Source organism: Mobula birostris, chromosome 8 (genome assembly GCF_030028105.1).
Source record: "Mobula birostris isolate sMobBir1 chromosome 8, sMobBir1.hap1, whole genome shotgun sequence".
In the NCBI taxonomy this organism is placed as follows: domain Eukaryota; kingdom Metazoa; phylum Chordata; class Chondrichthyes; order Myliobatiformes; family Myliobatidae; genus Mobula; species Mobula birostris.
Genome location: NC_092377.1, coordinates 78,445,153 through 78,463,945, shown reverse-complemented (window position 1 = coordinate 78,463,945; position 18,793 = coordinate 78,445,153). Strand labels below are relative to the sequence as shown.

Sequence of the window (18,793 nt, the reverse complement as noted above, 5' to 3'; positions counted from 1 at the left end):
ACTTTGTTTAGTGATTTTGTCTAATCTGTAAACCAAGTTGGGTATATGCAGCAAATGTGACATTAAAATACGTACTTATATTATATTACCATGTTTATTCTATTACAACTTTAAGCAAGTCTACAGGGAGTTTGGCCTCATCACGTAGGACATCAATAGTGTAGCTCCTTGGCAGCCAGCCAGCTAATTTAAATCAAGGGTCCCCAACCTTTTTTTGCACCACGGACTGGTTTAATATTGACAATATTCTTGCGGACTGGCTGACCCGGGGGGGGGGGGGGGGGGGGGTAAAACGCGACCGGAATAGGTGATACGTCAACTATAAGTCACTTGAAAGTGGCTAATACACTCAATTTTGTTTCTAAAGGGGTTTATCTAACGAACTTAATATTAAATACACAGTGCATATTTTCCTCGCATGAATGTAGTGATAAGTCAATTATAACAGTAGTCCCAAACCTCCGGGCTGCGAAGAATGCAGCGGTACAGCGGTAGCCGGAACGCACCCAGTACATCTTTAAGAAAAAAGCCGAAATAAACAAGCTAATTGATTAGGTGCCGCCCGGCACGTAAATGTCGGCCCAGATCAGAGACGACGCTTGTTTATTAGCTTGTTTATTTTGGCTTTTTTCTTAAAGATGTGCTGGGTACACTCCGGCCACCACTGTATTCTTTGCGGCCCGGAGGTTGGGGACCACCATAAATCACTTACAAGTCAATAGCATCATAACATTTTAAGTAACTTTTGATATTAAACACATAGCGCATATTTTCCTCGTATGAACATGTAAAATCATTGCAACACACCAATATCGCTGCATCAGTGGGAGCCCTGGGCTTGTTTCCCTGCAACAAGACGGTCCCATCGAGGGGTGATGGGAGACAGCGATACTCGAAGGGGGTTCCTTATGTCCAGTCTATACTGCAACTTAGTTTTCGTTGCATTCATTGTAGAAAACTCCACTTCGCAGAAATATGTTGGAAGTGGAAGCAACGTTTTCAGTGATTTCGTGGCTATCTCAGGATATTCAGCCTTGACTTTGATTCAAAATGCTGGTAGAGATGTTATGTCAAACATAATTTTCAGCCCACCGTTATTTGCAAGCCCACCATCTTCTTCCTGCACTGACATGGTTGATTCACCGGGGACATTCACAAGTGGGTCACGGACCCATTCCTTTGCACGTCTTGGGTCACTGATGACCTCGCATGCGTTAAAATTCAACAGTGCGTGACAGGGAATGAGGAAAGGTGCAGCTGACTCATATCGTTTCATATCGCCAAATCATATTGTTTCCTCATGGCCCGGTGGTTGGGGACCACTCTTAGCACGAAGAGAGACCAATCAGGATGCTCACTCTCCCTCTCCAAAAAATCTATTTCCGGATATTGTATATAATTTCCGGGTGTCAGGGAGCCACTATCGATATGCGGTAGGCTCCCGAAACTTCCAGGAGAGGTGGGATGTCTGCTATTGGTTTCTTATGCATACAAAGACAGATTGCAGTCAAACCTGTTTTCCTTCTTTCTGCAAGTAAATCATCTTCCTTCTCCAAAAGCAGCACATTTATTACAAGAACTAGAGTAATTCCTGTGTTTAAGTCTGGAGTCATTGCCAATGTAAAATGAGAAGGAACATACACTTACAGACATAGTACGTTCAGTAATGAGCAAAATTTATTCCACAGCCTATTCAACTCTTGGTCAAGCACCCTAGGGTTCATTTAGGAAAACAGTACACAGCAAATAAATATGTAGAGCAACATTGTGTCATTGTGAATTATTCAGTCTGATGGCCAGGTGGAAGAAGCTGTCCTGGAACCTGTAGGTCCTGACTTTAGTGCTTGGTACTGTTGGTAGCAGCTGGAACGGTTTGTGGCTGGGGTGAGTCGGGACCCCAATGATTCTTTGGGCCGTTTTTATGCACTTGTCGCTGTAAATATCCTAAGGAGGTGCACATCCACAGAGATATAATCGAAACAAGCCTGTGCTTGAAATGAAAAAGCGCCAGCACCAGCTGCAAGGTTAATGTGAAATATTTGGGGTAAAAATATTCACAAGAAGAAAATGTCCAACATTGTCAGTCACAGTTTTAAATCCTGAACCTCACGGGGCCAGGCTGAGGGAGACAAGCTGCACTTGCTTTAACCAAAAGAATTCAACAAAGGACTCACAAGGAGACACCTCTCTTTCCCTTATTAGGGAGAGAGGGAGCCTGTGGTATGTCAAATACTGAGTGAACAAGGGTACTGCAAGTCTGTGTCTTCACTGATGCTTTGCTGCATGCTTGAGTGCTCAGTGGGGTGATGCAGATGTTTTTTTTTTGCAGCTGCTTATGCATGGGGGGGAGCTGGGGGGCTTTTGGGGTTCTAACATTTAACTGCCATTCATTCTTTGGAGCACTCCTCTGTTTTTGTGGATGGCTGCAAAGAAAAAGAATTTCAGGATGTATATTTTTCACATTCCTCTGACAATAAATATACCTTTGAAACCTTTGAAGTATTAAGTTCAGTTGCAATGAAGCTTTACCACATGAAGGGTCTAAACTGTAAGAAAATTTCAAAAACAGTGATACCATGTACGTGAATTGGTCACAGTATGCTAATGACCCAAAAACAAGGGGGGGTGGGGAAGGGGGGATATCTGTCATGCACCATTTGGCAAAAGACTACAATGAAATCACATTGCAAACACAAATAAATGTTTTTGTTTAATTGAAGCACATTTTATTTTTGTACCAGGCTATTTTTGGTTGTGGTGTCAAAATGCAATGGTATCGGTAAAGAATTAACTTAAGACAAGTTTTTTTTTACTTCTCACCGGTCCACTATATAGCTAGGAAAATAGTAAATGCAGGCAATTGGTGAACCATCCACAAACCTCCAGAAAACAAAGAGCTGCTCGAACAAGTATCGACTGTGCTAAAAACTCAATCTCTTGTTCTTTTAACAACAGCACATGTCAATATATTTTCAGTACTAGTGTTCAGTATCAGCCTGTGCCTTTTTTTAGTTGTTCATGACTGTATCTGACAATAGCCTGTGTGTCAGTGTTTGTGTTTCAAAGCCTCTGTTTGAATGGCTGTTTTTTTAAAATAACAATATAACAATGTGGGGGGGGGAAGGGGAGGACACATGTGCACAAGAGAATTTGTCAGCCTCAGTGTGAGCCCACCTACCTCTATATAAATATCAGAGAAAAAAACTTCAAATGTTGGTAACAATAACATGTGACAGGGTCCTGAATTACCCCTATGAACTGTGCTTTTGGAAAGAGAGAGAGGTGTCCAACACAGACACCTTGTTAAAAGACAGAGAAAGAAAGAGAGAGAGAGATGAAGACTGCTCACACTTTGTTTATACTTTTTGCAAGGACACTGGCAGCTTCCAAGTTCTTACAGAGAAAGAGGGGAGGAGCTGTTTGATGGAAAGCTAGTATTCAGCACGGTGAGATAAATAGAAGGTCAGCTGTTAGACCTACAGACACATGGTTTTGGACGCTGAATGAGCTTTATGGTGCCCACAGAAAAGGTGGGTTTTGGAGGATCGATCAGGCGGACTGATCAGTGGCTCTCACAGTGTGAAAAGGGTGTGACCGGTGGGGAGTTATTCGTGTGTTCAACTCTCACCTGGGTTTATAATTCCACCACAGAAGAACAGTCCCTTTTGTTGTGGTCACAGTTGGTGACTTCTAAAGGATTTCGACGGCGTCAGCTCACCTGAAGACTCAAATCTCTCCCTCTCTCTCTCTCTCTCTCTCTCTCTCTCTCTCCATTACTACTGAACTTAATACCATGAACTGAACTTCACTCATCATCATAAGACTATCTATTTACCCCTAGACTTGAAGCTTGGTTTTCATATTGCTCCACACACACTCACACACACATGCACACACATATGTATGTATATAAAATCATTGCTAACCTGTTTGATATATCTGCATTTATATTACTGTATTGCATAGTTACTAATAAATACCATTAGTTGATAGCAATACTGGACTCCAAAGTGTTTTCCATTTCTGCTGGTTCTTTAACCCTTCACAGGGTATGTGACAAACAGGAAATCAAAAAGTGCTAGAAAAGCTCAGGTGGTCAGTGGCATCAGTGCTTCAGGTCACCAGCCCTTCATTCACAATCTATTTATGTGAATCTATGTAACATTGAAGACATTCCTGAACCTATCTGGACCTTGGGACTTTAACCATATATGCTAATTCTGTTTGTCTTCCCACAGATGCTGCCTGACATGCGAAGTGTTTCCAGAACTTTAGATTTCCAGCATTGGCATATATATTTTAAAAATTTCCCATTTACAGTGAACACAGCTGTTTGCTTTCTTCTGTCAAACATACCAGTTGTATTTTTTATTCCCATTACACTGCTAATTCAAACAGCTGAGACTAGACCTATTACTGTCCTTATTTATTCTAAATATGTAGAGCAATGGAAATGGCAGTTGGGGCAGTGGAGTGCTCCTGTGCAGCATGTGGAAAATCAGAGAGACCTCTATGTCCTTATTGACTACACCAACGCATCGGCTGCAGCCTCATACATATTGTATGAGGGAACCACAGCTAATTAACTATGGATCATTTGGGAGGCTGAGGGGCTGATAACACAGGAATTACATGGAAGCCATCACATCTTGGTTGCAGGATGCAGGTAGCTGGGTGACTGTCAAGAGAGGGAAAGGGATTTGGCAGCCTGTGCTGTTTATGCCCATGGCTGTTCGCCTCAATAACAAGTATACTGCTTTGGATACTATCGTGGGGGTGGGGGGGGGGAATGACCTCCCAATTGAAAACTGTCGCAGCCAGGTCTCTGGTTCAGATGGGAAGGGGGAAGAAGGGGGGAGTAATAGGGGATCCATTGGTTAGAGGAACAGACAGGAGATTCTGTGGAGATTCCCGAAAGGTATGTTGTCTCTCAGGTGCCAGGTTCAGAGAAGTCTCAAACTGAGACCACGACATTGTTAAAGGGGAAACTGAACAGCCAGAATGTGTTGGTACCAATGTATTGTGGTACACATCGGTACCAACGACATTGATAGGAAAAAGATGTGTCCTGAAAAGTCAATACAGGGAGTTAGGAAAGAAGATAAAAAGCAGTGTTTCAAGGGTAGTAACCTCTGAATTGCTGCCTGTCTCATGTGCCACTGAGAGTAAGAATAGGAAAATATAGGGAGATGAATGTGTGACTGAAGATTTGGTGCAGGGGGTATGGTTTCAGATTTGTTGGCCATTGGAATTTCTTCTAGAGAATGTATGACCTCTAGAAAAGGGACAGGTTACATATGAACTTCAGGAGGACCAGCAGATAGCAAGCTGTTGAGGAGGATTTAAACTAGGTTGGCAGGGAGATGGGAACCAGGTGTAATGTCAGATGATAGGGCAATTGGTGTAAAAGTGGATGCAATGGCCAGAGAGCCTGTGAGGAAGGTCAGGCATTAGATAGAGTATATATACAGTCAGTGGATGGGTTGAAATGTGTTTACTTTTTAATGCGAGAAGTATTAAGAATAAGTGTGATGAACTTAGAACACAGATTGGCGCGTTACGATGTTGTGGGCGTTACAGGCACTTAGCTGTCACATGGGCTGCTTGATGTGCTGGTGTTTAAAAGGGATATGGAGGGATGTCAAAGAGTGGTAAGAAGTGCCATTGCTAATCAGGGATAGTATCGCAGGTGCAGAAAGGGAGGACATTGTGGAGGGACATCAGAGACATTTAAGAGACTCCTAGATAAGCATATAGGAGTTAGAAAAATGGAGTGAGTGAGTGAGATTGATTGTAGAGTAGGTTTATAGGAGTTGGTCCATACTGTGCTATACTGTTCTATGTTCCATGAAAGGAAACTCCAAGATTCCTTCAACTATTTCTGCCTTTGTTACCTGTACAAAATTTATCACCAAAAGGATCTTGGAAATAAAATACAAAAATTAATATGGGGGAAAATATGATAAAATGGACAGAAAGGTCACAAAAGCCGTTCAATATAGAGAACCATAATTTTAGGACAAATAGTGAAAGGCAATGTGCTCCATTAAGATTGCTGACAAGAAAAGGGAATTCTTCTTTAACAATAAGAATAGGCCAAATTGAGGTGGTGTGGCCTGAAACAACACCAAAGGGAAACACTGGCTCTCTGCCACTTGGAAGGTCAGCGTATCCTGGGCTTACATGCCTCTGCAGTAAGTCCGGAACAAACTAAGCAACGGATGTCAAAGCACCTGTCACTGCACTCCATCATCAAGGAGACCACGGATGGAACCCAGTCATGCTGGGATTCATTTGAATGCGAGTTCACAACTTGGAAATTAGGAAGAGAATGTCAAGTTCTGTTACTCTTTTTTTTTTAAAAGCACTTCACTTTAATTTAATGTTTTTTTAAAAACCACTGCTGTTACTACTTTAAAAAATTTATTTTTGTTTCTTAAGACTGCAAAGGAGTGTCAGACTCCAAATTCCTGTGATATACCAACTGAGGCCTTCACATTATTGACACATTGCCATACATCAGCACACAATTACGAGATTGCAGGGATGGTCTCTACATACCAAGCTAAATGGAGAATAATTCAAACAGTTCTTCGTTGAGCAAAACAAAACATTCAAATAAAAAAGATCTTCGAAGATGGGATTACACATCAAAGAGCTATAAAATGACAAGTTGTTCTCCAAATTGAAACTGTGAATATACTCTGAAAAGGAAGTGATTTGAAATAGCAGGTTATATATGGCTTAGGCCCGAATTCATTTTCTTGTTCTCCATTTATAATGGAGAGCCACAGTTAGGGTAGAGCACAGACTCACTAGAAATATTACACAAATGAAGCATTATTCCTGTGAATGATGATCGAGGGGATTTAATAGTGGCATTCAAAATTCTAAATTCACAGCAATTAATCATTAGATTATTGTTTTATTTGACATCAAATTAGTAACAAATGATTGTAGGTTGTAGATTGATTTTACAACAGCACAATAAATTACAGTACTATTTCTGGAAAAGTAACAGCTGCAGTGATAGAAAGTCCAAGTTCACTGATCATAAAACATATGGCACAATCCAATTTCATTGCATCAATAAAAAAAAATACATTCATACTGAGAATAAAAGGGGTGTCGTGCTGTGTGACAAACTGAATTAACACTGTATGCAACCTGTATTTATAGCACTCATATACTGTACCAAGAGGTCCCAAAGCATGCTGTCAAACAAAATTTGACACTAAATGATCAGAGAATATTAGGGCAGCCAACCAAAGGCTTGGTTGACGAAGCAGGCTTTAAGGATACACAAGAGTGACTGCTGATGCTAAAATGTGGATCAACACACAAAACACTGGAGGAACTTAAAGGTTCAGGCAGCGCTTATGGAAGAAAATGCACAGTCGCTCAGCTGAAATGCTGACTTACAAAAGAGCTCCCAAAATATTATTAAGAAGTCATATACATGTAAATTTCCTACAAATGTCAAAACTAGTTTCCGCTCTGAAAAGTAATTGTTCCTTATGTGCTTTTGAAGCCATTTATTATTACACTATGAAGACATGGTTGCCAGTATTGAATGATTTCTGTGTACTTTCCAACTTATGGGCAAAATTGATTTATGAGCATCTGTAAAAACAGAACCTGTTTGTTATTTGGGAACAGTTCGTGAATTGTTCCTTAAATCAGGGCACTAAAACTGTATTCAGTTCTGCAAGTGTGGTCTCACCAATGCTCTGTGGTAGGAAGACTTCATTATGTTTATACTTTCATATTAAGGTATATTTTAATACTTTATATTAATCCTTAAGCTCTTAATACTTCATATTAAGCTCCTTAATAATTAACATTTATACTTTATATTACTTTATCTCCTTTATATTAAGGACAAGCATTCCAAACTTGTATTAATTGCTGCACCTGACAGCTTACTTTCTATTTCGTGATTGTTTGCAAAACAACATTGTATAATTTGTCATGAAGGAAAAAAAAATGCAGATGCTGTAAATCTGAAATAAAAACCAGGAGTACTAGAGATACTCAGCAGATTAGGCCATGTCTGCACAGAAAAAAAGAGAGCTCGCATGTCAGGTGGATGACCTTTCATCACTCTGATCTATTAACTTTATTTATTTTTGCTGCCTGATCAGCTGAGTATTTCCAGTAAATTCTGTTTTTAATTCTTAAGTCTACATAGTCATCCATCTGGGAAGCCCCAAAACCTCTGAAGAACCATATTCTATTTACACCAAAGCAACTGTTGCAAATAAAAACATTATAACGTTAATTTCTTTCGGAATTGGTGGTATACCCTTCAAGATAATCAAAGAGAGGAACACTGTTGTTCAGCTGCCCAGTGAATATAAAAATGCCTAGTAGAAGCAAGCTTGAAGAAAGACTGAGAAATATAACGTGATCATTTGAAGTAGCGAGTGAGAGAGAGACGTCATTGCAAGGTGGGAGTCATGTGAAAAGAACAAGTCTCAACAGGAGTGAGTTTTATTTGAGCCAATAAAAAGAAGGGAGGTGTAAACAGAGCAGCTATTGTTGGAGCGGCCATTGAGTGAGTGGTTTGGCTTTGGCTCAGCAGGCTTCAGCGAGAAAAAGCCTGGGCAAGCTCATGCGGAGGTTCTAAGTTTTCAATAAGGTTTCTTTTCTCTTTCTTGTCTATTAGTACATAGCTAGGGTGCTGAGAATGGGTTTAGAGTTAATCGCATATTATTTGTGGGAGATGTCTAAACTTGGGGAGACCTCCAGTGTCTCTGATAACTACATCTGTACGAACTGCATCAAGTTGCAGCTTTCTAGAGACGGTGTTACAGAACTGGAGATGAAGATCGATGACCTTCAGCTCATATGGAAGAATAAGGAGATGAAAGATAGGAACTACAGGAAGGTAGTCACCCCTGAACTGCAGGAGGCAGGTTGATGGGTGACTCTCAGGAGAGAGAAAGGGAATAGGCAGCCAGTGGAGAATACCCCTGTGACAGTTCCTCTCAATAATAAGTGTACTGCATTGAATATACTTTGGGGTGGGGGGGTGGAATGACCTACCAGGAAGAAGCTGAAGAGGCAGTTGGTATATATGTAAATGCAGTGTGTAGTGAAACTGTGAGGAAGGACAAGCAGACAACAGGTCAAAATTGCAGTCAGTGGTATGAACTGAAGCCTAACATGGGGCAAAATAGAAAAGGGTGATGAATACAGACCTGAAGATGTTATATTTGAATGTATGCAGTATACAGAACAAGGTAGTTGATCTTGCAACACACTTAGAATTTGACAGGAACGGCACTGTGGACACCATGGCTGAGAGAAGATCATAGTTAGGTGCATAACATCCAAGGATACACCTTGTATGAAAAGGACAAACAGGTAGGCAAAGTGGGTGATGTGGCTCTGTTGGTAAAAACTGAAATCAAATCCTTCAAAAGAGTTGACATAGGATTAGAAGATGTAGAATCCCTGTTGCTGGAGTTAAGAAACTGCAAGGGTAAAAAGACCCAGTAGGGAGTTATGCACAGGCTTGCAAACAATAGCCAGGATGAGTCTACCAAATTACAAAGAGAGATTAAAACCGACATGAGAAAAGGTCAATGTTAAGATAGTCATGGGGGATTTCAAGAGTGAAAAAAATCAGATTGGTGCTGGATCCCAAGAGAGGCAATTTATAGAATACAATATGGCTTTTTAGAGCACCTTAAGGGAAAGACAATTCTTGATTGGGTGTGATGAAATGAATTAGATTTGATTTGAGAGCTTAAGGTAACAGAACCCTATGAAGACAGTGGTCATAGTATAACGGATTTCACCCTGCAATTTGAGAAGAAGATAGTCAGATGTATCAGCATTACAGTGGAGTAAAAGGAACTTCAGAGACAACTGTGGCAGTCAAGGGAAGTCAAAGACAGTAAATAGCAAAAAATTAGTGGGAAGTTAGAGGATTGAGAAGCCATTAAAACCAACAGTAGGCAACTACACAAAAACAAAGAGAAAAGATGAAATATGATGGGAAGCTGGACATTAATATAAAAGAGGAAACCAAAAGTTTTTTCTGATAAAAGAGGCAAGAATGGATATTGGACAGCTAGAAAATGACACTGGAGGGGTAGTAATAGGGGACAAAGAAACGGAAGATGAACTGAATAAGTAATTTGCATCAGTCTTCACTGTGAAAGACACAAGCAGTATACCAAAAATTTGAGCGTGGCTGGTGACAGAAGTAAATGTGTTGCTATTTCTAAGAAGGTGCTTGTGAAGCTGAAGAGATTGAAGGTAAATAAGCCACCTGGGCCAGATGGACTACACCCCAGCATTCGCAAAGTGTAGCTGAAGAGACTGTGGAGGCATTTGTAATGATCTGTCAAGAATTACTAGATTCTGGAATAGATCTAAAGGACTGGAAAATTGCAAATGTAAATCCACTCTTTAAGAAGAGAGGGAGGAGGCAGAAGAAAGGAAATTATAGGCCGGTTAAATTGACTTCAGTGGTTGGGAAGATGTTTGTGTCCATTGTTAAGGATGAGGTTGCAGGGTACTTGGAGACACATAGTAAAATAGACCAAAGACAGCATGGTTCCCTTAAGGGGAAATCTTGCCCGACAAATCTGTTGGAATTCTTTGAGGAAATAATAGGCAAGATAGACAAAGGAGAGTCAGTGGATGTTGTTGACTAGGATTTTCAGAAAGCCTTTGATGAGGAGCCACACATGAGGCTGCTAAACAAGATAATAGCCTGTGGTATTACAGGAAAGATACTAGCACAGATAGAAGATTGGCTGATTGGTAGGAGGCAACGACTGGGAATAAGGGCAACCTTTTTTGGTTGGTTATCAGAGACTAGTGGTTTCCCACTGGGGTTGGTGTTGTGTCTGCTTTTTTTTCCCCACATTATATGTCAATGATTTGAATGACAGAATTAATGGCTTTATGGTCAGGTTTGTGGACAATATGAAGATAGGTGGAGGGGCTGGTAGTGTCGAGGAATCAGAGTCTTCAGAAGGACAGATTGGAAAAATGGCAAGGAAGTGGCAGATGCAATACAGTGTAGGGAAGTGTATGGTCATGCACTGTGGTAGAAGGAATTAGAATCAGATTTAATATCACCTGCATATGTTGCAAAATTTGTTAACTTTACAGCACCAATACAATGAAATACACAATAAATACAGAAAGAAAAAACTGAGTTACAGTACATTAAGTATATATAGATTAAGATACAGGTTTCTGTATCTCCCTCCCGATGGTAACAGAGTGAAGAGAGCATGTCCTGAGTGGTGGGGATCCTTAATGATGGATGCTGCCTTCGAATGGCACTGCTCCTTGAAAATGTCTTGGATACTACAGAGGCTGGTACCCATGAAGGAGCTGACTCATTTTACAAGTTCCTGCAACTTATTTTCAACCTTATGCAGTAGACCACCAATACCACTCAGTGATGCAGCCAGTCAGAATGCTCTCCACGGTACATCTGTAGAGGTTTTTGAGTGTTTTAGTTGATACAAACATTTGTAAATGTCCTCAAACTCTGAATGAAATATAGCCACTGTCTTGCCTTCTTTATAGCTGCATCAATATGTTGTGTCCAGGTTAGGTACTTGAGACTGGGACACTCAGGAACTTTAAACTGCTCATTCTCTCCACTTCTGATCCCTCTAATGATGATTAGTTGTGATCCTTTGTTTTACCCTTCCTGAAGTCTACAAACAGCTCTTTGGACGTCGACATTGAATGCAAGATTGCTGCTGTGACACCACTCAACTAATTGGTATATCTTACTCCTGTATGCCCTTTTGTCACCATCTGAAATTGGTTGTATCACCAGCAAATTTAGAAACGGCATTTGACCTCTGCCTAGCCACACAGTCATGGGTGTAGAGAGAGTAGAGCAGTGGGCTAAGCACGCATTCCTGTGGAGCACCAGTGTTGATTGTCGGTGAGATGGAGATGTTTCCAATCCACAGAGATAGGGGTCTTCCAGTTAGGAAGAGAAGGTTCCAGTTGCAGAGGGAAGTACATGGGCTTAGGTCCTGTAGGAATGATGGTGTTAAGTACTGAGCTATAGAGTAGACTATTTTCCAAAGGGGAAAGAAATTTAAAAATCAGAGGTGCAAAGGGACTTGGGAGTCCTCATGCAGGATTCCGTAAAGGTCAATTTGCAGACTCTGTGGGTGGTAAGGAAGGCAAATGCAATGTTAGCACTCATTTCGAGAGGGCGAGAATATAAAAACAAGAATGCAATGCTGAGGCTTTACAAGGCACTGGTCACACCACACTTGGAGCAGTTTTGGTTTCCTTATTTAACAAAAGATGTGCTGTCATTGGAGCGGGTCCAGAGGAGGTTCACAAGAACGATTCTGGGAATGAAAGTGTTAACGTATGTACGTGGAGTATTTGATGACCCTGGATGTACTCGCTAGAGTTTAGAAGAATGAGGGCTACCTCACTGAAGCCTATCAAATACTGAAAGGTCTGTATAGAGTGGATATGGGGATAATGTTTCCTATAGTGGGTGAGTCTAGAATCAGAGGACACAGCCTCAGAATATTGGACGTCCATTTAAAACAAAGATGAGGAGGAATTTCTTTAGCCAGAAGGTAGTGTACCTGTGGAACTCATTGCCACAGGTGGCAAAGGTGGGTTCTTGATTACTCAGGGTGTTAAAGGTTATGGGGAGAAGGCAGGAAAATGGAGTTGGGAGGAATAGTAAATTAGCAATGATGGAATGGTGCTGCAGACTTGACGGGCCAAATGGCATAATTCTGCTCATATATCTTAGGCTCTGATGAAAACCCATCCACCTGAAACATTTCAACTTCTGCCTGAGAAGCGACTAAGATCGATGCCAATGTTACTGGCACAACAGCTCCCCAACAGATGCCATTTAGTTACCTCTTTTCTCAACCCTGGAACATCTGGGCAGCAAAAAATGCATACATTAGAATGCTCTTTATTGACTACAGCTCAGCATTCAAATATCATCATCCTCTCAAAACTAATCAATAAGCTTTAAGACCTTGGCCTCAATATCTCCAGGTGCAGTTGGATCCTTGACTTCCTCACTTGCAGACCCCAGTCATTTTGGACTGGCGACAACATCTCCACTTTCCCCATCTGCACAGGTGCACCACGAGACCATGTGCTTAGCCCCCTGCTCCACTCGCTTTACACTTAGGACTATGTGGTTAAGAACAGCTCCAATGCTATTTTACGTTTGTTAACTACACCACTGTCTTTGGCCGAATCAAAGCTGATGACAAATCTGCACATGGGAGAGAGGCTGAAAACCTGGCTGACTGGTGCCACAACAACCTCTCACTCAATGTCAGCAAGACCAAGGAGCTGCTTACTGACCTGAGGAGGAGGAAGCCAGCAGATCAGCAACTTTAAATTGCTCAGCATTATCACTTCAGAGGATCTTTCCTAGGCCCAGCATGTAAGTGTAATCATAAAGAAAGTACTGAAGCGCCTCGACTCCCCTGAGAAGTTTGCAAAAATTCAGCATGACATCTAAAAGTTTGACAAACTATGTGTGGTTGGGAGTACATTGACTGGCTGCATCACGGGCTGGTATGTCAACACCAATGCCCTTAAGCAGAAAATCCTCCAAAAAGTTGAGTGTGGCTCGTCCATCATGGGCAAAGCCCTCCCCACCATTGAGTACATCTACATGGAAAGCAGCATCCATCATCAAGGACCCCCACCACCAGGTTCAGGAACAGGTATTACCCCTCAACCATCACGTTCTTGAACCAGAGGGATAACTTCACTTAACTACATTCACCTCATCACTAAACTGTTCCCACAACCTATGGACTCACTGTCAAGGACACTTCATCTCATGTTCTTAATATTTATTACTTATTTATCATTATTATTTTTCTCTCTTGTATTTGCACAGTTTGCTGTCGTCTGCACACGGGTTGTTTGCGGACATGACTTTTGCTGCGCGCCAACTCCAGGAAAAATGCCAGGAGCAACACAGCGACCTCTTTGTGACCTTTGTCGATCTAACCAAGGCTTTCGATACGGTCAGCAGAGAAGGCTTGTGGAAGATCATGGAGAAGTTTGGCTGCCCCAGCAAGTTCATCACAATCATCCGGCAGTTCCACGATGGTATGATGGTGAAAGTTCTGGATGACGGCGACGAGTCGGAGGCCTTCCCAGTGACAAATGGCGTCAAACAAGGCTGCGTTCTTGCCCCGACTCTGTTCAGTATAGTATTCTCTGCCATGCTGACAGATGCCTTCCGTAACTACGAAGAAGGAATCCATGTCAGGTACAGGACTGACGGCAGGTTGTTCAACCTTAGGCGCCTGCAGGCAGTTACAAAGGTGCAAGAGACTGTCATCAGAGACTTCTTGTTTGCTGATGACTGCGCACTCAACGCCAGCACAAAGCAGGAGATGCAGCGTGAAATGGACTGCTTCTCACAAGCCTGCGACAACTTCGGTCTCACTATCAGCACCAAAAAGACCGAAGTTATGTACCAGCCTGCCCCAGGAAAGCCATACCAGGAGCCGCGCATCACGGTGAAGGGCCAGAACCTCCAGGCAGCCGACAACTTCACCTACCTGGGCAGCATACTCTCTCGCGCAGTGAACATAGACGCTGAGGTCAACAACAGGATTGCCAAAGCCAGCGCCACCTTTGGGAGACTCCGTGAGAATGTCTGGGAGCGGAGAGGACTCAGCCTTACCACCAAGCTGAAGGTCTACTGTGCAGTGGTCCTTACCACCCTCCTTTACGCCAGCGAGACCTGGACTGTCTACAGCAGACACGCCAAACAGCTCAACCACTTTCACCTGAGCTGTCTCTGCAGACTCCTCCACATCAGCTGGCAGGACAAAGTCCCCAACACGGAAATCCTGGAACGAGCTGGGCTCTGCAGCGTCTACACCCTCCTGCTGAAAGTCCAAGCCAGGTGGGCTGGACATGTGGTCAGAATGCCAGACAGCCGATTGCCTAAGCAGCTGCTGTACGGAGAACTGTGTCAGGGCAAGCGCTCAGTCGGGGGGCAGAAGAAACGTTACAAAGACTGCCTGAAAGCGTCCCTCAAAGGCCAGGGTGTTGACATCAACACGTGGGAGACGTTTGCCCTCGACCGTCCAGCTTGGCGCAGCAAGATCACCACAGGAGCCCGTGCAGCTGAAGTCAGGCGCATCATCGAGGCGCAATGAAAGCGTGCTGTGCGCAAGGCCCGAGCAGCATCCACTGCCACGACAGCACCCATCCACTTGTGTCCCACATGTGGGCGAGCCTTCAGGGCCCGGATTGGCCTCATCAGTCACCTCCAGGCCCACAGCCACCAATCTCCCATTTGACTTTGAAGCCATGGTCATCTTCGACTACGAAGGACGAACAACAACTGTTCCCACAACCTATGGACTCACTGTCAAGGACACTTCATCACATGTTCTTAATATTTATTACTTATTTATCATTATTATTTTTCTCTTTTGTATTTGCACAGTTTGATGTCGACTGCACACGGGTTGTTTGTGTATCCTGTTGGGTGTAGTCTTCCATTGATTTTCAATTATGTTTCTTGGATTTGCTGTGTATGCCCACAAGAAAACAAATCTTAGGGTTAAATATGGTAAGATATGTGTTTCGATAATAAATTGAACTTTGAAAGGTTAATTTTTTTTCTGTCTAGTCTTGACCTCCCCCCCCACCGTAAAAGCAGCATTCTGTTTTTAATTCAGCTTTCCAGCATCTGCAGTTTTGTGCTTTCAGTATAAATCAGTTTAATCCAGTTTAATCAGCTGCTACGATAATCAATTTGTGACTGTCTGCTGGAGGAACACAGAAGATCAAACAGTATCTATGGAAAGGAATAGAGTCAATGTTCTGGGCCGAGACTTTTCAGGACTCTCTTTGTACAGATGCTTCCGGATCTGCCGAGTTCCGCAAGCATTCTGCGTTTACTACTCTGGACGTACAACATCTGTAAAATATCTTATGTTTGTGGCCTGTGATTAAAAAAAAAACGTGGTTGGTTGTTTTTAGTCCAATAATTACACAAGTACATCAAGAAATCACTATGATAAAATTTCAGCTAAAGCTAACAGCATCGCTGGGATGGCACGGTAGCGGTCAGGACATCGCTTTACAGTGTGTAACCAGTGACCAGGGTTCGGTTCCCGCTGCTTTCCGAGATGAGCTTGTACACTCTCTGTGGGTTAATTGGTGTTGTTGGGGGGCGCGGGCTCTGTTACTGTGCATCTCTAAATAAATCAATGCGACGTGCGCTAAAATGAAATTTCCTCCACAGAAATTCAGCTATCTATTACTTATGATACCTAAGTTTTAATCAATATTTTCAAAAAACATCAGTACCACAATAATCGAAATGATATTAGCAATTTAACTTGAGGACAGAATACATGTTAATCGCTGCACAGTACCTTTCCCGTCCTTGTCTACAATTGTCATGTCTGCGTTTGCCTCCGCCAGTACCTCCATCGTAAAGTCATGCCCGGCCTCGGCAGCAATCATCGCCGGCGTCCTGCCATTCAGATCCACCACGTCTGGTTCAGCCCCAAGCGACAGCAGCAGTTTGCATATTTCAACATCGTTAGCGAGGGCAGCCACGTGCAAAGCGAACTTCCCTTGGCTCGGCTCACTCAAATTCACCAAGTGTGGGACTCCCAAAGCAATCAACTTTTCTATCTCGGCTTTCTCCCGCTGCCTGACAAACTGGAAGAGTTTGTAAACTTGCAGAGTTTGAAGACGTCCTTGTGCAATGTGCGACATTTCGCCATTGCATGACAAGTTACCCTTCTTCACATTCGGGACATTCTAAATAAAAGGCAAGAGTATTTGACATTTAGAAACAAATTTTCATCTGCTCTCGTTTCCTGTAATGTAGGTGTAATTTCCTTCTAACTGACACTTCGCAAATGAAGACTAGGTTTAGCTGTTTGCAATGCGTTTATAAAATAATTAAAAAAAATCGATCCGTTGAGTCCAAAGTTAAGCATGTTAACATAGAGAGAAGGTAACTTACCTCGCTCCGAGAAACTTCATTGCCTGTCTGTTAACAAGTTTACACTAAGCGAGCCTAGCTGAAAACTGGTATTGTCAACGGTTTCACCTCGCTGCAATTCAACACTGAGAACAAAACAGATAAAATACGTCCATAATAATTTAATCTGCTGCACTGGACGAGATACCTCCAGAGACAAACACAAAATAGGGAAAGGACTTTCAAACTGAAGCACTCTGCTGCTATGACAACAAAGTGCGACATCACAAAGAACGCTCCGTAACAAGGAAGTGGCTAGGTTTTATGCCACGTGGGAGCAAAGAAGGAACTATTTAAAAGGACACCTATTCTCAATGCAGATTTTTAAAAAAAATTTGCGCATTCTGAGACTCTGATTAAAAAGTGCCGGAACTAAAACTGAAAGGAGTGGGAGGTTTCACAGAAACGTTGGAAATTTCTGACACCCAAAAAGCTGTTTGACACACTGTGTCCTTGTTGGTGTAATTAAAAGCTACCTAACCTAATTCAGCTTCGACACCTGATCTGTGGTTCTTTGGGTTACAGATCTTTAAGAAAACATCCAGGCATGTTTTTGAAGAGCCGAAGTGTTGTGTTTTAAAAGTGGAGGAGAATTCTGCATGTACACTTTTTAAGGCTGTGAGTTCTCGCCAATGAAAACACTTTTCCTCATTTTCACTATAAAATCATTTTATTCAATGCTCACTGGTTTTTAAACACACTGCCAAAGAAATAGTTCCTTTTTGTTTCCTAGTTTTAGGCCCTTTATATACCTAAATGAGGTTGTAAGTCATCTAGCCATATGAAATAAATGGCAGTCTTCTTTGGCTCATCACGTCAATGCTTTTCATCAATTACCTTTGTTTTACTTGGATTATCAGATGTCCTTTGACAAAATGCCACATATAAGAACATAAGAAATAGGAGCAGGAGTAGGCCACCTGGCCCATGGAGCCTGCTCCACCACCCAATAAGATCATGGCTAATTTGGCCATGAACTCATCTCCACACGCCTGCCTTTTCCCCATAACTCTTGATTCCCCTACTATCCAAAATCTATCCAATCTTGTCTTAAATATATTTACTGAGGTAGCATCCACTGTTTCATTGGACAGAGAATTCCACAGATCCACCACTCTGTGGGAAAGGCAGTTGCTCCTCATCTCCATCCTAAATCTATTCCCCTGAATTTTGAGGCTATGTCCCCTAGTTCTAGTCTCACCTAGTGGCAGAAACAGCTTTCTTGCCTCTATCTATCCCTTCCATAATTTTATATGTTTCTATCAGATATCCTTTCATCCTTCTGAATTTGAGCAAGTACAGTCCTAGATGACTCAATCTCTTCTCATGGTCTAACCGCCCCCCCTCAAAATCTCTGGAATCATTCTGGTGAACCTTCTCTGCACCATCTCCAAAGCCAGTATATCCTTCTTCAAGTAAGGAGACCAGAACTGCACACAATACTGCAGATGCAGCCTCACTAGTACTCCGTACAGTTGCAGCATAACCTCCTTGCTCTTAAACCCCCTCTGGCAATGAAGACCAACATTCCATTTGCCTTCTTGATAACCTGCTGCAGCTGCAAACCAACCTTTTGTGATTCATGCACAAGCACTCCCAAGTCCCTCTGCACAGCAGCATGCTGCAATTTTTTTTTTTTACCATTTCAATAATCTAAACTTCCATTTTTCCTTCCAAAGTGGATGATTAACCAACATTGTACTCCATCTGCCAGACTCTTGCCCACTTACTTAACCTATCTATATCTCTCTGCAGGCTCTCTGCATCTTC

General features: G+C 42.3%; 1 protein-coding gene across 1 annotated transcript in view; it reads right to left on the bottom strand.

Annotated features, from left to right (window-relative positions):
• Positions 1–17,219, bottom strand: part of ankef1a (ankyrin repeat and EF-hand domain containing 1a) — a 50,762-nt gene extending 33,543 nt beyond the window's left edge. The window contains exons 1-2 of the mRNA XM_072265507.1: positions 17,006–17,219; positions 16,404–16,797 (exon numbers count right to left, since the gene is read on the bottom strand). Of these exons, the coding sequence (XP_072121608.1) occupies positions 16,404–16,752 (349 nt within the window). The 5' untranslated portion in view covers positions 16,753–16,797; positions 17,006–17,219. The remainder of the gene's footprint in view (positions 1–16,403; positions 16,798–17,005) is intronic.
• Positions 17,220–18,793: the final 1,574 nt, after the last annotated feature.